Source organism: Bufo bufo, chromosome 8, assembly GCF_905171765.1.
Source record: "Bufo bufo chromosome 8, aBufBuf1.1, whole genome shotgun sequence".
In the NCBI taxonomy this organism is placed as follows: Eukaryota; Metazoa; Chordata; class Amphibia; order Anura; family Bufonidae; genus Bufo; species Bufo bufo.
This window is the reverse complement of record NC_053396.1, coordinates 8831556-8855687: the sequence shown is the minus strand read 5'-3', so window position 1 is coordinate 8855687 and position 24132 is coordinate 8831556. Positions and strand designations below refer to the sequence as shown.

At 51.1% G+C, this 24132-nt stretch overlaps 1 protein-coding gene across 1 annotated transcript; it reads left to right on the top strand.

Annotated features, from left to right (window-relative positions):
- Positions 1-5846: 5846 nt before the first annotated feature.
- Positions 5847-24132, top strand: WDR31 (WD repeat domain 31). Its single transcript, XM_040404928.1, has 10 exons — positions 5847-5939; positions 7535-7650; positions 8620-8749; positions 12381-12455; positions 12543-12687; positions 12832-12932; positions 16278-16345; positions 19334-19475; positions 21479-21641; positions 22284-24132. The coding sequence occupies exons 2-10, from the start codon at positions 7604-7606 to the stop codon at positions 22442-22444; spliced, it is 1032 nt and encodes a 343-aa protein (XP_040260862.1). The 5' UTR covers positions 5847-5939; positions 7535-7603; the 3' UTR covers positions 22445-24132.

Here is a 24132-nt window from a genome sequence, read left to right as displayed (position 1 = left end):
GGAGTAGACGCCCCCCATAACTGAAGCCGTCAGATGTTCTGCTCTGGAGTAGACGCCTCCCCTAACTGAAGCCGTCAGATGTTCTGCTCTGGAGGAGACGCCCCCCATAACAGAAGTTGTCAGATGTTCTGCTCCAGAGGTGACGCCCCCCATAACAGAAGCCGTCAGATTTTCTGCTCTGGAGGAGACGCCCCCCATAACAGAAGCCGTCAGATGTTCTGCTCCGGAGGTGACTCCCCCCATAACAGAAGCCGTCAGATGTTCTGCTCTGGAGTAGACGCCCCCGATAGGATAATGTATGGTGACCAATGAGTGCAGACTGCTGAATGCATGCTATCTCTGCAAGAGAAATGATGGGAATTGTAGTTCCACCACAGCTGGAGAGACTGGAGCTGCAGGACACAATGTTACCAGAGCAGATCTATTCAGTGACATGAGGGATGTGTATATAAAGGACACGCCCGCTCGATCTGCGAAAAAACTGCTAAAATTTCTGCGAAATGTGAATGGTCACAGATGACTACACTGGTCAGGGCCCAATGTCACCAGCTGATCCCGGCCCATCCTGACAGATCCTATTCACTTACATTGGGGTCCATCAGGTTAAGGTTTTCGGCCGAGTTCCAGTCTTATGCTATTATTAATAGATATCTGTCTATCTATCTATCTGGGTGCTGCGGCCATGTCCGGAGGTCAGGGCGCTGTACAGGACGTTGCCCCCAGACTAGGTTACCTATTTACCATCAGTCGCCAGGGTTATTCACTACAAAAAATGTGCTGTTCAGGACTCTAGGAAAGCTGGGTGTGATTGCTTTCAGTGAATGGACACATTGTTCTATGAAGGTCTCTGGGATGGGATTTATGATTGTTTTCCGTAAGTCAGGGACAACGCGTTTTACCAGTTCTCCCAGTAAAATGATAAGGTTACCAGTATCTCCATTTCACAAGCACGGCTGGCAGGCTGGGGAGTGCTGGTGATGATGGGAGTTTCTCATGTTTCCGTCTCCACCAGTATGTACAGTACCTAGTGGGGGAACGCCCTGTGATGTCATGGCCACCCAGCTTTCCCAGGCTCCTGACAGCCAATCTGCCTGCTACATACAGGTACACGGCTCCTTTCCAACATTACAGCATCACTACTCAAATCTGACTTTCAGGTTTCAAGAGTCGATTGCTGACAACCTGGCGGTTGTGGAATGGCAATCGTAGGTTGTCAGATTTAGCTTTCCTAGAGATGCGTCTGACTAGGAAACACTTTCTTTTTTTCCGTTCAGTATCACTCTGTAGATAGTAGTAAAATCAACTTTGTATGGAAACCATCAGCAAGTAGGATGATGTATGGAGCGCCAGCTCCCTCTCTGGCGCGTCTATGTATTACAGCCACTGATCACCTGGGGGGTACAGGAGCCGGACCCCTGGAGGCGGCTTGTCTTCATGAGGCAGCCCACCCAATCCAACCCACCGCTTGGTCCCTAGTATCAAGCACTGATATATAATCATAGTAAGAATACGAGATCTGCTTGCTGACGGTCTCCACTTACCAACAGCAGATTCTAAACGAACTTAATGTAGATCCGATGACACTAAATGGCCGCCCTCTTTATATTCCAGTCACTGCGGTGTAGGAGTCGTGTAGTTTCCGTTCTCCTTCACCGGTAAGTCAGGCTGAACACGTTATACCAGTTACACAGACAGCGTCAGAGCCGACGACAACCAAACATGGAGGACCTGCTGATGACAGCGACGAGACCAGTCATATGACAACCTGAGAGGGGGCCCGTTAACTATTTACCCTCCAACCCATCCCTGGCAGAGCGTGTTCACACTAAGGAATGTGACTGAAAACAGCACCACTCTTGTCGACAGGTTGTGTCTGGTACTGCAGCTTTAAAGGGCATCTGTCAGCAGTTTTGTCCCTATGAAGCCGGCTGACCTGTTACATGAGCGCTCGGCAGCTGAAGGCGTCTGTGTTGGTCCCATGTTCATATGTGCCCGCATTGCTGAGAAAAATTATGTTGTAATATATGCAAATGAGCCTCTAGGAGCAACGGGGGCGTTACCATTACACCTAGAGGCTCTGCTCTCTCTGCAGCTGCTACACCCTCTGCACTTTGATTGACAGGACCAGGCAGGGAAAAGGCCATCACACCTGCTCCTGTCAATCAAAATGCAGAGGATGCGGCAGTTACAGAGAGAGCGGAGCCTCTAGGTGTAATGGTAACGCCCCCGTTGCTCCTAGAGGCTCATTTGCATATAGTAAAACATCATTTTTCTCAGCAATGTGGGCACATATGAACAAGGGACCAACACAGATGTCTTCAGCTGCCAAGTGCACATGGTACCCAGGCAATGCGGGAATAGCGGGGGATGGCTGGACAACCCCTCTAAAATGAATAGGACTGAGCTGCAATACCGGTCAATGCCCAAGAGTGGCGCTATTTATGGAAAAAAGATTCTGTTTCTAGTCACTTATAACCCCTTTAATCGGGTTGTCTTAAAGGGGTCGTCCACATTAAACCTAATTTTATACAGTCCCTGGACATCGCTGTAACTAACATAAGAAAGGCGCTTGCTTGCTCCCCACTGCTCTCTTCCGGCACCGATGGTCCGGTCCAGCTCCTTCTGGTACCGGACATGCAAAATTCAAGACAGGGTTCAATCACTGGCCACAGTGATGTGTCCACAAGCGGCTGGGAACTACAAAAGTCCCACCTGGGTTGGGACAAACCCGAATTTGCCGGATTGTCTCAGAAAATTGGGGGCTGTTAGCAGCTGTGCATACACATGCATACTTGGTTCAGCCGAGCATGCATGTGTTCTCAACGGGGAGAGGGGAATAAGCATCTCTGATGCTGCAAGGACAGAGGATCGGGCATGTTGAAATTTGTCTGACCCTTCTTTCCCCTGATATCCGGGAAAGTCGGCACACCCACATACACATAGGATGGTGGACCGTTCCCGCCAAAATTGGTGGTTATGCATACTAGGCACCCTGGTGACATTTTCCCGTCAGTGGGATCCGTCAGCTCTGACATAGGGCCATGCTTAAAGACAGCAAGCTGGGAAAATATTGTTTCGGTCTGGGCTCCATAGGGTTGCCACCTGTCCGGTAATTTAGTGGCCCTGCGGGTGCCGGTCGTTTATATAATTGCCGGTATTTTCCTACAAGGTCTGTTGCTAATGAGGCTTCCATTGTGGGCGCTCATTAATGCAGGGGGGCACTAATGGGGGCATTACTATTACTGGGGGCACTAATGAGGCATTACTATTACTGGTGGGGCATTAATTTTACCAGGGGGCACTAATGGGGGCATTACTTTTACTGGGGGCACTAATGGGGGCATTACTATTACTGGGGGCACTAATGGGGCATTACTATTACTGGGGGCACTAATGGGGGCATTACTATTACTGGGGGCACTAATGGGGCATTACTATTACTGGTGGGGCATTAATTTTACCAGGGGGCACTAATGGGGGCATTACTTTTACCAGGGGGCACTACTATTACTAGGGGGCACTAAAGGGGGCATTACTATTACTAGGGGGCACTAAAGAGGGCATTACTATTACTAGGGGGCATTACTATTACTAGGGGCATTACTATTACTGGGGGGCACTACTGGGGGCATTACTGTTACTGGGGGCATTTGTGACGGCACGGTGTGGGTAGGAAACTCCACACCGAACACAAGAGGGAAGGGAAAAGGTACTAGGCCTAGAAACTAGGGAAAGGGGAAAGGTCACCACCTAGAGAATCCCTGAACCGAGCCCTGACTACTATCAGTATGAACAGACCTCGATGGTAGGAATGTTCATACGCAGGAACCTAGAGCCCTATCTGACCCTAAAGGGCCCTGGAAATAGTGTCAGGACAATAAGTCCTGTTTCTTCCCAGCTGAAGGAACAGGAGACTCCCTCAGGCCTAATACCAAGAGATAGGGGAATACCACAAACAAGAAATAAGGAAGAGACACTTAACTCCGAAGTACGCGGACGAGCAGGAACTCCGAGGAGAACCAGCACCAGCACTTCCACAACCAGAAAGGAGCTATCAACCGCATAGCATGATGGGTGAGACCAGACTAACTGGAGGAGTTGGAATGACCACTAAGCTACACCTGAGACCAGAGGTGCGGTCATAACCAGCAACCACACAGAAACCAGTGAAACCAGAGAGGCTGTCAGATCACATCACGGGCAGCCAGTCTCTTAGATCTTCTGACCCCTGTCAGGGGAGAGACCGTGACAGTACTACTATTACTGGAGGCACTACTGGGAGCACTAATGGGGGAATTACTATTACTGGAGGGCACTAATGGGGGGAATTACTATTACTGGAGGGCACTAATGGGGGAATTACTATTACTAGGGGGCACTAATGGGAGCATTACTATTACTGGGGGGCACTAATGGGGGCATTACTATTACTGGGGGGCGCTACTGGGAGCACTAATGGGGGCATTACTATTACTGGGGGGCACTAATGGGGGAATTACTATTACTGGGGGGCACTAATGGGGGAATTACTATTACTAGGGGGCACTAATGGGAGCACTAATGGGGGCATTACTATTACTGGGGGGCGCTACTGGGAGCACTAATGGGGGCATTACTATTACTGGGGGGCACTAATGGGGGAATTACTATTACTGGAGGGCACTAATGGGGGAATTACTATTACTAGGGGGCACTAATGGGAGCATTACTATTACTGGGGGGCACTAATGGGGGCATTACTATTACTGGGGGGCGCTACTGGGAGCACTAATGGGGGCATTACTATTACTGGGGGGCACTAATGGGGGAATTACTATTACTGGGGGGCACTAATGGGGGAATTACTATTACTGGGAGCACTAATGGGGGCATTACTATTACTGGGGGGGCGCTACTGGGAGCACTAATGGGGGCATTACTATTAATAGGGGGCGCTAATGGGGGCATTACTATTACTGGGGGGCGCTAATGGGGGCATTACTATTAATGGGGGCGCTAATGGGGGCATTACTATTACTGGGGGGCGCTAATGGGGGCATTACTATTACTGGGGGCGCTAATGGGGGCATTACTATTACTGGGGGGCGCTAATGGGGGCATTACTATTAATGGGGGCGCTAATGGGGGCATTACTATTACTGGGGGGCGCTAATGGGGGCATTACTATTACTGGGGGGCGCTAATGGGGGCATTACTATTACTGGGGGGCGCTAATGGGGGCATTACTATTACTGGGGGGGCGCTAATGGGGGCATTACTATTACTGGGGGGCGCTAATGGGGGCATTACTATTACTGGGGGGGCGCTAATGGGGGCATTACTATTACTGGGGGGCGCTTATGGGGGCATTACTATTACTGGGGGGGGGCGCTAATGGGGGCATTACTATTACTGGGGGGCGCTAATGGGGGCATTACTATTACTGGGGGGGTGCTAATGGGGGCATTACTATTACTGGGGGGGCGCTAATGGGGGCATTACTATTACTGGGGGGGCGCTAATGGGGGCATTTCTATTACTGGGGCACTAATAGGGACATTATCAATTCTGTGGGGCAGCAATGGAGGTATTTATATTACATGGGGGCATAGCAACCAATCAAATCGCAGCTCTCATTTGTCAGATCCCCCCTTTAATAATGAAATCCGATTGGTTGCACCAGTTTAGCACGTCTTCCTCACTGACTGTAAGGATAGGAATTCTTATTTAGCTCAGGGAATATGTCAGGTCAGGGGGGTAATAACTGCCCTCGGGCACCGGGACATTCACCGAACTGTAAGAGGCGGAACCAATGTGTCTGGCTCGACGGGGAGGGTTTTCCAGGTGACGCTCGGTCCCTGGTAACCGGCGGCGCCGCGTCTCTAAGGAGACAGGGAGACGGCGGTAGAAGGTGGTGGAGGATGGAGAAGCCCCAGGGGCAACTAGAGGCGCCGAGCGAGGTAATGTACAGTGTGTCCCCTTATATGCCGCAGTGTCCTGGATACATGTGTGTGAACACCGCCCGAGTCATCCCCTGTCTATCTATTCTTTACCTAATATCCCTTTAAATATCCCTTTACAGTTGTCCTGTTATTAAAGGGATATTCCAGCGCTGGTGATAAATAGATGATTATTTGATTCCCAGTGGCCCCCGCAGGTGATATATTGTCATGCCCCCCTGAGCCCTCCTCTCCCCACAGCGGGCGACCCAGAGGGGTCACGTCAATCAGACTGACGCCGTTTATCCTAATGAGATTTACCGTCTCCCATAGCAACATAATGCCGGGTGAGAGACACCGCCGCCGCGCCTCGTCTGTCTGTCCCTATCTGTTGTGTGTGATCACTGATTAACCCACCGAAAACTAAGAGGGCGGACGGAAAATACCGCAAAGCATCCGTAATCTGGATAGTCTGTAATCTGCTAAGCCTGGAAGAAGATTGTAATGAGTCACTGATCCCCCGAAGACATCACAGACAGACAGACAGGTAAGTAGATCTATCCATCTTCGCTCCCCAAGATGGTGGATCCCCATGACCGTTTTTCAGTCTACATGACGCGTCAGTGGATGTTTTTGGTGCTTTCCCTTTAACTGCTGGTTTCCGGGGGTCACATTATGTCGCTTCGCTTCCTTTATTTCCATAAGTTCTCGTTTGTGGTCGATCAGTGGCAGGAGCCTGGGGGGCATTGCTAAGGGCACTTTCACACTAGCGTTAACGTTTTCCATCCTAGGGGCTCAATACCGGAAAAAACTGATCAGTTTTATCCTAATGCATTCTGAATGGAGAGAAATCCGTTGCATCAGTTCAATCCCTCTTACGGTATTTGGCCGGAGAAAATACTGCAGCATGCTGCTGTATTTTCTCCAGCCAAAATTCCGGAAAACTTGCCGGATTTCCATTGAAATGTATTATGACAGATCCGGTATCCAGTGTTCCGGAAAAACTGATCCGGTTTCCCGATCTGCACATTCCCAGACCTTTAAAAATGTGAAAAAAGATAAATACCAGATCTGTTTTTTTCCGGATGACACCGGATATCCGTTTGCATACGGATTTCCGGATCCGGCAGGCAGTGCCAGATTCTTCTTAGGCCTCTTGCACATGAACGTTTTTTTTTTCCGTTTACGGTCCGTTTTTTGCGTTCCATATACTTAACCATTCATTTCAGTGGATCCGCAAAAAGAACGAAAGGTACTCTGTATGCTTCCGTATTTCCGTTCAAAGATAGAACACGTCCTAATATTGTCCGTGTAACGGACAAGGATAGGACTGTTCTATCAGGGGCCAGCTGTTCCATTCTTCAAAAAACGGAATGCACACGGATGTCATCCATATTTTTTGCGGACTGCAAAATACTGAAAAAGCCATACGGTCGTGTGCAAGAGGCCTTACGCTAGTGTGAAAGTACCCTAAGCTGAGGGGTTCACATGGACACCCCGAATATTGTGTTGCTCCCATTGATGATGAGCAGATACCTGTCCGCTCCATATACAAGGCCCGCACGTTGGCGTTTCCAGATTATCGGACGTTCACCTCTCGTGTTTCCTCCTGACAGGCCGCAGCTCAGGAATCCTGATGTCTTTATCGCTTCGCCGACTCCTGTCATCCGCCCCCAGTCAGGATAATGGGAAAACTCCAGAGTAAGGTCAAGCGGAACAGCTCCAAATACAGGTAAACGTAGGACTGGGTCAATGTTCAACCAGCGATGGTAAAAACTGGGGGTCACGGGCTCAGTATGGAATGTGTCCCTGTCACCCGCCACGCAGCGACGCTTCAGTAATGTCCCATTGCATCGTGGTTCCAAATATCTAAGGGCGCAAATCTGCATCAGATACGGTAAATCAGATTGTATTTTTGCCATGAAACCTGCTGCCGAAATCCAAGACCGACCCTGGCCTTGTAAAGGGGTATTCTGGTTGTTTCAAGTTATCCGCTATTCACATGGTAGATGGCGGGGGTACTACTTCTGGGAACACCCCTCCCCCGATCACGAGAACAGGGCCCCTTACCCCCTGAAATGAACAGAGCAGCCAGTCGCACAGGGACACGGACTCTCCATTCATTTCTATGGGAGTGCCGAAGATAGCCGAGTGCAGCGCTCCACTAGGTCAGGAATTCCCATAGAACTGAATGGAGCGGCTGCACGCACGTGTGATCGGCTACTCTCTTCATTTCAAGGGGGCTGTAGGGGGTACGAGGCACCTGTTATCATGATCAGTGGGGGCTCCCACAGAAGGACCCCCACTGATCTAATAGTTATAGGGGATAACTTCAAACAACAGGAATACCCCTTTAAGTTACAATGGGGCTAATCCGTGACTACCCAAAGCGCTTTCAGCCTGGTAGAGCCAGGAATTGACACACATTCTTTTTTGTGATACGGATTTTAAATCCACGCCGTGTAAACTGCGGCACAGATTCCCGATAAAACCAGCGGCCGTCATATAGGTTAAGCAGATTTTAATGGGGAAGCAGTCGCAAAATCTTCGTAAAAAAAAACCGCACCACTTGCGCTGTATGTCAGCCGAGATCTTGGGGGTCGCGGTATGTAGCTCTGCCTCCCGCACACCACTCCATAGACTGCAGCATTGTGCATCATCCATGGCCTCGTGCCTTTACAGTATTATACATCGCACGCAGGGCCGACAGTCATGTGGAGGAGAGCGCGCCGGTGCAGGCCATCCAGCAGCACAGCCAGGCCCACAATGACGCCGTCACGTCCATCGCTGCTCTGAAATCGGACCTCTGTGTGTCAGGCGGCAAAGACAAGGTAAGTGCTTAACTGCAATGGATACCTGTCAGCTGCGCTCCGAGCGGCTCTGCCTTGTAATTAACACAGCAGGGCTCAGATTTCTGCCGGGCAGAGATTACGGAGACACTGGGGGTCACTTACTAACCGTTTTATGCCTCTTTTTGGCATAAAGTTATTGCACAACCTCCTTTTTGTGGCTTTTTAAACGCCCGCGTGACAACATTTACATAGTAGTGGCGGGGGCCAGGCTCCAGCCCTGATAAATATATAAATTTTACATAAAAAAAACCAACGTAAATGTTGCTGAAAAAAACTTCAGATTTTCCGGCAGGCGCAAGGACTACCAAAGATGCGCCTGATTTATGACGAAGCGCACACCCCATCATAAATTAGGAGCATCTTCCCGCAGCAAAAACAGGGTGAAAGAAACAAAAAAGACCTCCAAAAAATGTGTGTCTCACTACGCCTGCAAACAGGACAACATGTTGTCGAAAAATGATGGGGACACCTTTACTGAAGTGTTTGCGCCTGTTTTTTTTGTCCAAAAAATGCAGTTTTAGACAGTCTTATTTTTTTAGTCGCATTTACTACTGAAATTCCGCCTGTTTTGGAGGCTTTTGCGTCTCATTTGTTTATTTGGATTTTTTTAAGACAAAGTCAGAAGTTTTCAAACTTTTGCAACTTTTTTTCCGATCTATTTACGTAGGTGCGCCTTTTTTTGTGCCTGAATTTGTTGCAAAAACAGTCTAAGGCCTCATGCACACAACCGTTTTTCGGGTCCGCATCCGAGCCGCAGTTTTTGAAGCTCGGGTGCGGACCCATTCACTTCAATGGGGCCGCAAAAGATGCGGACAGCACTCCGTGTGCTGTCCGCATCCGTTGCACTGTTCCGTGGCCCCGCAAAAAAAAAATAGCATGTCCTATTCTTGTCCGTTTTGCAGACAAGAATAGGCATTTCTACAATGGGCCGCCCGTTCCGTTTTGCAAAAAACGGCACGGTCGTGTGCATGAGGCCTAATTTATACTTCACCCCAGGACTGGTGTACTTTTCTTCGTCTGTTTTCAGTGGTGAAGACTTTCCTGGAGACGTGTGACATTTCTCTGCACAGATGCAACTTTTTTAATGCGCAAACTAAGGCTAGCTTCACACTAGCGGCAGGGGAGTCCGGCAGGCTGTTCCGGCAGGTGAACAGCCTGTCGAATCCGTCCTGCCGCTAGTTCACGTGTGCCCCCGGACTGCCACTCCGTCCCCATTGACTGACTATAATGGGGACGGGGGCGGAGTTCCGGCAGCAGCACGGCGAGAGGCAGCCGGACTAAAAGTACTGCATGTCGTAGTTTTAGGCCTCTTTAACACGGGCGAGTTTTCCACGCGGGTGCAATGCGTGAGGTGAACGCATTGCACCCGCACTGATTCCGGACCCATTCATTTCTATGGGGCTGCGCACATGAGCGGTGATTTTCACGCATCACTTGTGCATTGCGTGAAAATCGCAGCATGCTCTATATTGTGCGTTTTTCACGCAACGCAGGCCCCATAGAAGTGAATGGGGCTGCGTGAAAATCGCAAGCAAGTGCGGATGCGGTGCAATTTTCACGCATGGTTGCTAGGATGAAAGTCTATTCACTGTTTTATTTTCCCTTATAAGATGGTTATAAGGGAAAATAATAGCATTCTTTAATACAGAATGCTAAGTAGAAGGTCAATTGAAGGTTAAAAAATAAAATTAACTCACCTCCTCCAATTGATCGCGTAGCTGCCGGTCTCCTCTTCTTTCTTCAGGACCTGTGGTGACGTCACCGTGGTGATGAACCATGTGATTGGACCATGTGATGAGCTCAGTGACGTCACCACAGGTCCTTTGACATGTCCTGAAGAAAGAACAGGAGACCGGCAGCTACACGATCAATTGGAGGAGGTGAGTTAATACATTTTTATTTTTTAACCCTCAAGTGACCTTCTACTAAGCATTCTGTATTATAGAATGCTATTATTTTCCCTTATAACCATATTATAAGGGAAAATAATAAAATTTACAGAATACTGAACCCAAACCGGAACTTCTGTGAAGAAGTCCGGGTTCGGGTCTGGGTACCAAACATGCCGATTTTTCTCACACGCGTGCAAAACGCATTAAAACACTTTGCACTCGCATGGAAAAATTGTGCAACGCCCGTGTGAAACCAGCCTTAGTCCGGCTGCCTCTCGGTGTGCGCTGCTGTGCTGCCACCGGAACTCCTCCCCTATTATAGTCAATGGGGACGGAGCGGCAGTCCGGGGGCACGCGTGAACTAGCGGCAGGATGGATGTGACAGGCTGTTCACCCGCCGGACTCCCCTGCCATTCACCCTCGAAGGCCGCTGTATGAGGCAATGTACAAATGGCACAGTGATGCAGACTTCTCAGGTCAGAGGCTAGAAGAGGACAGCAGCAGACGGGGACAGCTGAAGGTAGGGCGGGCTTGGGCTGTGGCCTAGGTCAGGAGGAGGAGGACAGGATGTGGCGGCTGGTGCTGGCCACCACAGAAAGGCAGCTTTTGGGGCAGCATTTTGTGCTGCACTGTGGTATTTGGTAATCCTGAGGCAGGGGGGTCATTTACAGAGACTGGCTCTTTATGCTGCTCTTTGTTTTTACCCTGCGTTGCCGGAGGATTCGCCTGATTTAGGGCTCATGCACACAAACTTATTTTCTTTCCGTGTCTGTTCCGTTTTTTTTTGCGTATGTGGAACCATTCATTTCAATGGGTCTGCAAAAAACAGAAGTTACTCCGTGTGCATTCTGTTTGCGCAAAAAAAATAGAACATGTCCTATTGTCCGCATTACGGACAAGGATAGAACTATTCTATTAGGAGCCAGCTGTTCCTTTCCGCAAAATACGGAATGCACACGGACGTCATCCATATTTTTTGCGGATCCTTTTTTTGCAAAACACATACGGTCGTGTGCATGAGGCCTTCGGAAGAGGCTCAGGTCTCATAATTAGGTGCTACTTCAGCCCTGATTGCTGTACTTTTCACTCTTTTTTAACGCCTGTTTCAAGGCATAAAAGATGGCAAATTTATCAGTGCCGAAGCTCCGGCCCCTGCTACTCGACGGCGCAAAATCAAGTAAAAAAAAAAGTCGCAAATCAAGTTCCAGACTTTTTTCTTTGCCGAAATTGTCGCAATCTGTAAATAACCCCCAGTACTTTGTGCTGTGCTATGGTACTGCTGACCCTGCCTACGTGTGCTGCCCCACCCGCTGTCCATTTGGGGGACACCTTTAGTTCCCAATCCGCCCCTGCCTTGTAGGCCGTAATACATTGATGTACAGTGTATACCAGTGTATTATAAGAGCCAGGCCCCCTAGTGGGACTAAAAAAGAATAATTATAGGTTATAAAAAAAGTGGTTTTATTTTGTAAAAAACAATGATGAATGTCAGTAATGGGAAATGGTCTAAAATTTTGGGCGGGGGCACAAACTGGTCTGCGGTGCATAGAAGGGGTTGTCACTTATGGAGGTCTGCGGACACAGGCATTGATCCCTATGCAGATCAGTCATTTATCAGGGTCTGATCGCCCTTTACCCGGCGAACAGAATCCATCCGACCTCATCCTGCTAAACTTGGTGCTTGCAAGCCGTAACGGTGCCACTTTTCCATCTCACAGGCTGTGATCGTGTCTAACTGGAGGGCGGGCACCGCCCTGAAGAGGTTTGTAGGGCACGAGCGAGAGGTGTCGAAGGTAATCTTGTGACAAGGGTGGAGATGGCGTTTATAGATGGGGTCGTGACGCCCGTACTCCAGACCGTGTTGTGTCTCCACCCTACAGGTCAGCTGCGTGTTCGGATCGAACCGTTTATTCAGCGCCTCTCGGGATAAGACGGTTCTCATGTGGGACCTGCACTGTAAAGCCAGCAGCGCTCAGAAGTTCATGGGACATCATTTAATTGTCACTGGATTGGCAGTAAGCCCTGGTCAGTACTCGCTCCTCCGTGTGGTTATTAATGGGGATATGTGGGGGACATCTGCTAGCCTCTGCGTCCCCCCCCCCCCCCACTTGTGGCCGGGATGCTTCAGCCTAAAAATTGGGAGAACTGATTTCTTTCTGTTGTTTGCAGATTGTGCCAAACTGGTGACGGGGTCTCGAGACAACACCCTGTGTCAATGGGACGTAGAGTCCGGGCAATGTCTGCTGAAAGCCGCCGTGTCCAGAAATCTGGTAGGTTTAGGCTGTGCATTCACACAGCACGAGGAGGGGATTTTACTGCAGTTGTCCAGCAGGGGGCAGCAGCATCCAGCATTCTGTAGAGACCTGCCTGTAGAAGTGTTTCTCAGGACAGGTCATCCGTGTGATATTGGTGGGGGCCTCATTCAGGGCCGGCCTTAGGTGTTCAGGCGCCCTGTGCGAGCTAACCTTGTGGCGCCCCCCCCCCCCCCCCAAAAAAAACAAAAAACACTGCTTGTTGCTGGCATCATGGCATAGGCTGGCTGACTATCCAACCAAGTAGTTACCAGCCCGCACACCCCAAAGGCCGGTGTAATGTTATACTTCCCTACTTCGTGAGATTTCCCTACCTTCGTCATTTCCGGTCGCACCGGACATGACGTGAGGAGGTGTGCAGCGCCGCGCAGGCGCACAACGACAGGTTAGGGAAGTTTCACAGCAGAGTGCGCATGCGCCAGGAGCCTTGCCGGCGGTTAGGGTAGGGAAAAACTATGGGCCAGTGCGCAGGCGCAGTGATCGGATGGATGTTCTCAGTTGGACACCGGCCGACACTGCGCATGCACCGGGAGCCTCACCAGCGGTTAGGGAAGGGAAAAATTACGTACGGGTCAGTGCTTTTTCCCTACCCTAACCGCTGGTGAGGCTCCCAGCGCATGCGCAGTGTCGGCCGGTGTCCAGCTGAGAACATCCATCCGATCACCGCACCTGTGCACTGGCCCATAATTTTTCCCTACCCTAACCGCCGGCGAGGCTCCCAGCGCATGCGCACTCTGCTGTGAAATTTCCCTAACCCATCGTTGTGCGCAGTGCGCCCCCCCCAATATAATAAACATTGGTGGCGCAGTGCGCCCCCCCCCAACACCCCAGTATAATAAACATTGGTGGCGCAGTGCGCCCCCCCAACACCCCAGTATAATAAACATTGGTGGCGCAGTGCGCCCCCCCCCAATATAATAAACATTGGTGGCGCAGTGCGCCCCCCCCTCAATATAATAAACATTGGTGGCGCAGTGCGCCCCCCTCAATATAATAAACATTGGTGGCGCAGTGCGCCCCCCCTCAATATAATAAACATTGGTGTCGCAGTGCGCCCCCCCCCTCAATATAATAAACATTGGTGTCGCAGTGCGCCCCCCCTCAATATAATAAACATTGGTGGCGCAGTGCGCCCCCCTCAATATAATAAACATTGGTGGCGCAGTGGGCAGTGCCAATGAGGGTTAAAAAATAAAAAAAATAATTAACTCACCTCCTCCAATTGATCGTCTTCTGTTCTTTCTTCATGACCTGTCAAAGGACCTGTGGTGACATCACTGTGCTCATCACATGATACATCACATGATCCATCACCATGGCAATGGGTCATGTGATGAGCTCAGTGACGTCACCACAGGTCCTGAAGAAAACAGGAGACCGGCAGCTACGCGATCAACTGGAGGAGGTGAGTTAATTTTTTTAAAAAATTTTTTAACCCTCACTGGCACTTCCCACTGAGCCACCAATGTTTCTTATACTGGGGTGTTGGGGGGGCGCACTGTGCCACCAACGTTTCTTATACTGGGGTGTTGGGGGGGAGGGGGGGGGCGCACTGTGCCACCAACGTTTCTTATACAAATACAGGAGGCGGAATCAAATAGCCGGCACCCGACCTTTGTGACAGGGAGCTGCGATCAGCGGCAGTTAACCCCTCAGGTACCGCACCTGAAGGGTTAACTCAACTGCAGCTGATCGCAGCTCCCTGTCACAGAGGTCGGGTGCCGGCTATTTGATTCCACCTCCTGTATTTGTATTTCAGGTCAGTTTTCTTCATTGGTGGCGCAGTGGCCACAGCCCCTCCCCTCCTCCTCCTGTCTCTCTTCTTATTGGCAGCGGCGGGGGCAGCAGGCAGGTCAGACAGGGGAGATGGAGGGGGCGCCCCGAGGGAGAACACAAGTTCAGCCTCGCCTGCCGCATATTACATTGCGAGCTGTCGGCCGCCCAGCGCCCCTGTTACTATGGCGCCCTGTGCGGCCGCACAGCCCGCACACCCCAAAGGCCGGCCCTGGCCTCATTAGCAGAGCAAAGGGGGCTGCAGCGCTTCACCGCCGTCCACTCAAATGATGCCATTTTTTTTCTTTCTGATTTTGGAAATCCCGGGGACCCTCCACCGATCACACACACCCTTTAACTTCTTTTCACAAAGGATGCACCATTATGTGTGAATTAAGTTCTCACGTAATGGTACATTCAGTGACTGGCATGGGCACAGGAGCTGTACCAGTGTCATCAGCAACGTGTGCTGACTGTAATATACAGGGGGTACCTCAAATCCCAGTCATTTAACCCCTTAGATGCAGTGGTCAGTAGCCACTGTGGCATGTAATGAGGGGGCTTCCTCTGTCAGCCCATTGGTGCACTAGAGTGTCATTGTAGGGTGCCCATGGCAAATGTCGCCAGATCTCCCAGTGAAGTGATTAGTTTGCTTCCTGAAGTTAAAGAGGTATTCTGGTTATGTTAAAATATCCCCTATCCACAAGATGGATGCTTGGACCCCCCAACGATCACAAGAACGGGGAGCCCGTACCCTGTGCACGCAGCCACTCCATTCATTTCTATGGAAATTCCCTTCAAAGGGGTTATCCAAGACTAAAAAATGCCCCCCATATACATAAATATGGCGCATGCGTCAGCACAGTGAAGATCTCATGCGGGGGTTCATCTCCGCTGCACACGTGTCAATGGTGCTGCCGCCGCCATATGCGGGAGGTTTCAGGAGCAGTGAGGATGCCTGGCCCTGTCAATCTCACTGAGAGGTGGAAGTGAAGCGGTGCTCCGAGGGGCTAAGCCAGCCCCTTGGTGCTCTGAGCAGCTTATTTGCATAGAACTAAAAATAATAATACCAATGGCAGAGAGATGGCTCATTTCACTCACCATGATCAACCCTCCCGGGCAGGACGCCTGGACATGGCGACAGATGCTCTTTAATAGAGTTTAATAGAATAAAAAAATCCCCCACAAAAAAAGTTTGTTAAAAAAAAAAAAAAAGTATATAGTGAATAGTGTGCTTCAAGGCTGTGGTGTGTACATAGTCCGTTCTGGATGCACAGTTTGCTGCATGATGGGAGTATTCAGTGCAGATACCTTCACTGTAAAGTATGGCAGTGTAGCAGGGCAGTTCAGTCTCTGCAACCCCATTCACTTCTATGGCTGCTCTGCTACACCGTGTCACTTGGGACAGCTGTTGCATGACCAAGATCTCTGTGTAGCTCTACCCTAAATCTCCATTCACGGGTCGGTCAGCGGGGGGTCCACATGGTGGGTTCTGGTAGAGGATCCTGATGTCTGCTTTCTCTCCTGCAGGTAACTCACCTGTGCTGGGTTCCCGGAGAGTCCTACGTCGTCCAGACCTCGGAGGATAAAAGCACCCGGTAATTATACAGTTAATTTATAGGGTGGCTCTAATGCTACAGATCTACTCTTATAGGAAAAGTGATTTCATCCATTACGATATTTACATGGTGCCCAGGAGAGCCAGGCCTTACACCTCTGAATACAATTCCTGATGGTGGTTACAGCTGTGGTTTTCCTCCTCACTCCCCCCTTCCTCTCTAGTAGTAAAAAATAAAATGCTCAGCCTGAGCTACACTTGCTCTGTACACAGCAGGACACCTCTACCTCCCTGGTAGTCACAGCAGGACACCTCTACCTCCCTGGTAGTCACAGCAGGACACCTCTACCTCCCTGGTAGTCACAGCAGGACACCTCTACCTCCCTGGTAGTCACAGCAGGACACCTCTACCTCCCTTGTAGTCACAGCAGGACACCTCTACCTCCCTGGTAGTCACAGCAGGACACCTCTACCTCCCTGGTAGTCACAGCAGGACACCTCTACTTCCCTGGTAGTCACAGCAGGACACCTCTACTTCCCTGGTAGTCACAGCAGGACACCTCTACTTCCCTGGTAGTGGCAGGAGGGCACCTCTACTTCCCTGGTAGTGGCAGCAGGACACCTCTACTTTCCCCATAGTCACAGCAGGGCACCTCTACTTCCCTGCTAGTGGCAGCAGGGCACCTCTACTTCCCTGGTAGTGGCAGCAGGGCACCTCTACTTCCATGGAAGTGGCAGGAGGGCACCTTTACATCCCTGTTAGTGGCAGGAGGGCACCTCTACTTCCCTGTTAGTGGCAGCAGGGCACCTCTTCTTCCCTGGTAGTGGCAGCAGGACACCTCTACTTCCCTGGTAGAGGCAGGAGGGCACCTCTACTTCGCTGGTAGAGGCAGGAGGGCACCTCTACTTCGCTGGTAGAGGCAGGAGGGCACCTCTACTTCGCTGGTAGAGGCAGGAGGGCACCTCTACTTCGCTGGTAGAGGCAGGAGGGCACCTCTACTTCGCTGGTAGAGGCAGGAGGGCACCTCTACTTCGCTGGTAGAGGCAGGAGGGCACCTCTACTTCGCTGGTAGAGGCAGGAGGGCACCTCTACTTCGCTGGTAGAGGCAGGAGGGCACCTCTACTTCGCTGGTAGAGGCAGGAGGGCACCTCTACTTCGCTGGTAGAGGCAGGAGGGCACCTCTACTTCGCTGGTAGAGGCAGGAGGGCACCTCTACTTCGCTGGTAGAGGCAGGAGGGCACCTCTACTTCGCTGGTAGAGGCAGGAGGGCACCTCTACTTCGCTGGTAGAGGCAGGAGGGCACCTCTACTTCGCTGGTAGAGGCAGGAGGGCACCTCTACTTCGCTGGTAGAGGCAGGAGGGCACCTCTACTTCGCTGGTAGAGGCAGGAGGGCACCTCTACTTCGCTGGTAGAGGCAGGAGGGCACCTCTACTTCGCTGGTAGAGGCAGGAGGGCACCTCTACTTCGCTGGTAGAGGCAGGAGGGCACCTCTACTTCGCTGGTAGAGGCAGGAGGGCACCTCTACTTCGCTGGTAGAGGCAGGAGGGCACCTCTACTTCGCTGGTAGAGGCAGGAGGGCACCTCTACTTCGCTGGTAGAGGCAGGAGGGCACCTCTACTTCGCTGGTAGAGGCAGGAGGGCACCTCTACTTCGCTGGTAGAGGCAGGAGGGCACCTCTACTTCGCTGGTAGAGGCAGGAGGGCACCTCTACTTCGCTGGTAGAGGCAGGAGGGCACCTCTACTTCGCTGGTAGAGGCAGGAGGGCACCTCTACTTCGCTGGTAGAGGCAGGAGGGCACCTCTACTTCGCTGGTAGAGGCAGGAGGGCACCTCTACTTCGCTGGTAGAGGCAGGAGGGCACCTCTACTTCGCTGGTAGTGGCAGCGGGGCACCTCTACTTCGCTGGTAGTGGCAGCGGGGCACCTCCTCTACTTCGCTGGTAGAGGCAGGAGGGCACCTCTACTTCGCTGGTAGTGGCAGCGGGGCACCTCTACTTCGCTGGTAGTGGCAGCGGGGCACCTCCTCTACTTCGCTGGTAGAGGCAGGAGGGCACCTCTACTTCGCTGGTAGAGGCAGGAGGGCACCTCTACTTCGCTGGTAGAGGCAGGAGGGCACCTCTACTTCGCTGGTAGAGGCAGGAGGGCACCTCTACTTCGCTGGTAGAGGCAGGAGGGCACCTCTACTTCGCTGGTAGAGGCAGGAGGGCACCTCTACTTCGCTGGTAGAGGCAGGAGGGCACCTCTACTTCGCTGGTAGAGGCAGGAGGGCACCTCTACTTCGCTGGTAGAGGCAGGAGGGCACCTCTACTTCGCTGGTAGAGGCAGGAGGGCACCTCTACTTCGCTGGTAGAGGCAGGAGGGCACCTCTACTTCGCTGGTAGAGGCAGGAGGGCACCTCTACTTCGCTGGTAGAGGCAGGAGGGCACCTCTACTTCGCTGGTAGAGGCAGGAGGGCACCTCTACTTCGCTGGTAGTGGCAGCGGGGCACCTCTACTTCGCTGGTAGAGGCAGGAGGGCACCTCTACTTCGCTGGTAGAGGCAGGGGGGCACCTCTACTTCGCTGGTAGAGGCAGGGGGGCACCTCTACTTCGCTGGTAGAGGCAGGGGGGCACCTCTACTTCGCTGGTAGAGGCAGGGGGGCACCTCTACTTCGCTGGTAGAGGCAGGGGGGCACCTCTACTTCGCTGGTAGAGGCAGGAGGGCACCTCTACTTCGCTGGTAGTGGCAGCGGGGCACCTCTACTTCGCTGGTAGTGGCAGCGGGGCACCTCCTCTACTTCGCTGGTAGTGGCAGCGGGGCACCTCCTCTACTTTCCCAGTAATCGAGCCAGGATACCCAACTTCTCACTCTCAGTGGTCACAGTTGGACCTCCTGCCTCTGCTCCAGCGTTCAGAAATGGCAAAAGACATCCCTTAGATTTACCCAAGATGTACATTTCACATGAAAGGAAGGCCGGCTCTCCTGCACATGTAATGCAGCTTCTTCACTGATCTCTTCATATGAGCATTCATCTCTCTACATTCTCCAGTCTCTGGGACACCCGTGACCTGCAGGTGGCGCACACGTTCCCTGTGAAGCAGTACATTCAGATGCACTGCGATGTCAGTGAAGATGGCCATTACTGTGTGACCAGCAGCAATGGATTCGGTGGACAGGGCTGTGAAGCCACGGTGAGACATTGATACCACGGGCCGGGGGTGTTGATGGCTTTTTTAGGTGGGTGATTGTTTTACAGATTTACTTATCCCGTTCATCTTCTGGGAAGACCACAAGTAAAATCTCTATAAACTCCCCCAACTATATGGCGGACCAGCAGGCTAGTGTGTGTGCGTGTGGCCCTTCTCAGCCCTGGAGATGTATGGAATCCTGTCATTCCCATACATTACAGGGAGCCATGGCTGCTAACAGAGAGCAATCGCTTATATTCAACTGCATCTCCAGTGGATGGAACTTAAATTCAGCTTTAATGAACTAAGGTTGTTACGATTCCAAAATTTTGATTCGATTTCGATAGCATAAAAAAGTATCGTGATACTCGATACCATTCGATACCACGCAAAAAAATAATAAAACACCAAAAAAGCAGCGTGTATTCCGCATTTTATGGAATGTCCGACCCATAATCGAACAGTCCTATCCTATTTTTTGGGGGGACAAGGTGACTAAAATATGGCGAATCGCACAGTTTTTATTAATTTTTTTTTCTGTTACAGCGTTCACGCATAGGAGATATTTTTGGACTTTTTGGACTTTTTGGACGTGGCAATATGTAATATGTTTTATTTATTTACTGTTTATATATTTTATATGTAAAATTGGGAAAGGGGGTGATTTATACTTAATATTTTGGTGTATTTTTTGAAAAAAAAATTTTTCTTTACTTTTTATTTAATAACTATTTCCCCCCTTAGGGGCCAGAACCTGTGATCTGTCATCCCTTGTCCTATTCTCCCTGATGGATCTCTATTGGGGTGAATCGGACCTCACACTCTCCCTACAGCTTCAGTAGCATCCTGGCTGCCATGGTAACCGATCGGAGCCCCAGGACAATGGTCCATTCACACATCCGCAAGTGTTTTAGGGTCCGCAAATTGCGGATCCGCAAAACACTGACACCGGCCATGTGCGTTCCGCATTTTGCAGACCGCACATGGCCGGCACTTTGAATAGAAATGCCTTTTCTTGTCCGTGTCTGCGGACAAGAATAGGACATGTTCTATTTTTTTGCGGAGCGGAAGTGCAGATGCAGACAGCACACTGTGTGCTGTCCGCATCTTTTGCGGCCCTATTGAAAATGAATGGGTCCGGAATTGTTCTGCAATTTGCGGACGTGTGAATGGACCCTTACACTGCTGGGGCTGCACCGCTGCCACTGCACCACCAATGAGGAGGAGGGGAGGGGACCCTGTGGCCACTGCCACCAATGATTTAATACTGGGGAAATTGGGGACGCACTGCGCCACCAATTATTTAATGTTGGGGGGGGTGCACTGCGCCACCAATGATTTAATACTGGGGGGGTTGGGGGGGGGGGGGGCACACTGCGCCACCAATGATTTAATACTGGGGGGGTTGGGGGGGGCGCACTGCGCTACCAATGATTTAATACTGGGGAAATTGGGGACGCTACCAATGATTTAATACTGGGGGGGCGCCACCAATGTTTTTAATCCATTAATACAAATACAGGAGGCGGGTGACGGCGGCAGAATCACATAGCTGGCACCTGACCTCTATGACAGGGAGCTGCGATCAGTGCGGCACCTGAGGGGTTAACTGCCGCGGATCGCAGCTCCCTGTCAGAGGTTGGGTGCTGGCTATGTGATTCTGCCGCCCGCACCCGCCTCCTGTATCTGTATTAAACATTTATTATCTTCATTGGTGGCGCAGTGGCCACAGCCCCTCCCCTCCTCCGCCCCTCTCTCTCCTCATTGGTGGCAGCGGCATAGTGGGGAGGGAGGGAGAGAGTCTCTCCTTCTCCCCTGCGCTGCTGAGGGAACATGGCGCGCGCTGCTCTCAGCGCGCGCCATGTTCTCTGATACTAGGCTGTGCAGTAGCGCAGCCTAGTATCGGTAAATGGCAAATCCTGATACCAGTACAAAAGTATTGATTGGGTATCAATAATTCGATACCCGGTGCAACCCTATAATGAAGCCATATGTCTCCTTCACAGCTGTGGGACCTCCGCCAGACGAAAGACATAGTGTGTGAATATAAGGGGCACCTGCAAAGCACCACGTCCTGCATTTTCCTTCCGAAGGGAATGTCGGACACCCCGCTAGTGGCCACCACATCCCATGACTGCACTGTGAAGGTTTGGGAGCGGGATTCTGCTGGTATGTGATTGGCCTCCTATATCTCAACTTACAGGGGTACTCGCTTCCGATAAAATGATATAATATCCCAGTGATATGCTATCACTTGATGATCGGGGGTCAACCCTCCCCAGTCCTGAGAATGAGAGGGCCACGGCATTGATTTAGCGTTGCTTTCCTTGCACTTCAGCGCCATAGTAAAGCTGCTGGTCCTATTCCCTTGAATGGGATTGTGCTGCAGTCCCCCTGGGGCCCCGTCGTGCAGGGCAGTAAACATCGCTGAGGCCCCTTCCTTCTCAGGATGAGTGGGGATCCCAGAGGACGGACCCCTACCCTTTATAAAGTGGTGGCATATTATCATCAATTTCTAAAGTTAGAATACCCCTTTAACATCAAGCGTTTGTAGACCTTTTAGTATTTTGTCCTATTTGCTCTGCTGAGTTGCATCGTGGGAAATGTAGTTCAGTCATGCGGAAAGACTACATTCCCACAATGCTAGCTGCGGAATTTTGTACGCTGCTTCGGCTGTGACTGGAGTGTGGGGACGTGAATGCGATGTTGAGTGTTTATTTTGTAGATATTAGCTTCTGAAGCGGAGCTGCTCTTTATAACTTTGTGGTTTGAAAGTTTCCTACTTTGCTTCTCTCTTCCTCTCTCCAAAAGCGTGTCTGAGCAGCCTGTTCCTGGACGGCTCGGGGCCCCTTTCGTCTTTGGCAGTTTGCGATAACACATCCATCCTGTGTGCCAGCTTCAACTCAGGAATTCAATCTCTGCGCATAGACTGCAGCAGGGGCGCCTCGCTGCGGCAGGTGGCAAAGTTCTAACTGTGGCGCTATCCCACCTCTCCGCCCCCGAGCACTTCTGCGGACTGACGGGGAACACACAAGACTATGGCACTCCTGTGCGGCTCTGCTCAGTGGGGCCCTGGGTTCAAACCTGGCATTGGGCGGGCGTCTGCATGGAGCTTGTCCTCTCTGAGCCACCGTACTTACCCTTCTAGAGATGTAGCACTGCCTGTCCGTGACCCGTCCGCACACTTGAAGCTCTTTCCCTTAGTAACCGCGCACTTGATCGATTTGTACAGTCGCTTGTCCAAAAAGTTGTGAAGTATTTTTTGTAGAATTTTCTTTTTATATGTTTGTGTATGTGGATTACTACTGTGTATTTTCTGGACATGATCCAATTGTTATATCAGACGGGACACAACGCCTAGACGGCCATCGAAGCACTGGAGCTGACTAGATCAGGGGCTGCCCGGCACCTCTGTGGCTGCTTGTTTCCTGGGTAAAATAGGACAAGAAGAATCCGCTCCACTCGTCGGCGCGCGCCAAAATAGTTTCCGAAGATGGATTGTTCGTCTCCTGTTTTATTGTACTCCCAAGATCATCAGCGGCTCCAGGGATCACAGGCAGCCACTGATCTCTGTGGGGCAGCGTTATCAATGTAGAATACATTTTTAGACCCTGTAAAAAAAAAAAAAAGTGAAATGTCTGAATCCATGAAGGTGTCTGGTAAGTTTTTGTATCGTTAGGGTATGTGCACACAGCGCATATTCCATGGGGATAAAGGGCATCTGTCAGCAGTTTTGTCCCTATGACCCCGGCTGACCTGTTACATGTGGGCTTGGCAGCTGAAGGCGTCTGTGTTGGTCCCATGTTCATATGTGAGCAGTGAAAATGTCATAAAGCCTGGTCCTGTCAATCAAAATGGAGAGAACGCTGCAGTTGCAGTGAGAGCAGAGCCTGTAGGTGTAACGGTAACGCCCCCGTTGGTCCTAGAGACTCATTTGCATATAATAAAACATCATTTCGGGCACATATGAACATGGGACCAACACAGATGCCTTCAGCTGCCAAGCGCACCTGGAGCAGGTCAGCCAGTGTCATAGGGACAAAACTGCTGACAGATGCCCTTTAATGAGCCCCAGTCTGACTTGTGAAGGGAGCTATACTCGCCCAGTCCTCGCCGCTCAGTTCTGTCTCCCTTTCAACCAGACTACTAGATCCCACATGTAAGCTTTCTGCACGGATGGGATTGTATGCACCTCTGCAGCCGATGGCTGGCCTCAGCGGTGACCTGTCTCCTTTCAGCATGTGACCCAGGAGTGACATGTCGTAAGGGGACAGGTCACCGCAGAGGCCAGCCATTGGCTGTAGCAGTGCTCTCAATCCCACCTGTGCAGGAAGTTTACATGCGGGGACCAGAAGTCTGGAGGATGACGGCCACGGAGCTCGGACGCAGTGTTTGCGGAGCAGGTAAGTATAGCTGCCTTCACTGGTCCCACTGGGAGGGGAGGGGAAGGAAGACTTTTAAAGGCAGCCATTTTGAAGTCCTCCTCCCATTGTTTATGATGAGAAATCTGTGCCATAGATTATATCGTGTTTTTTAAATTTCTTTCCACACCCTATAACCTTTGACCCTTTTTGCCGCGGCTTCTGTGCCGACTGAATCAAGCGAATCAGTCTGCGGACCCACGGCGGTTATTACATGCAAATCCGCAGGAGAAACCCAC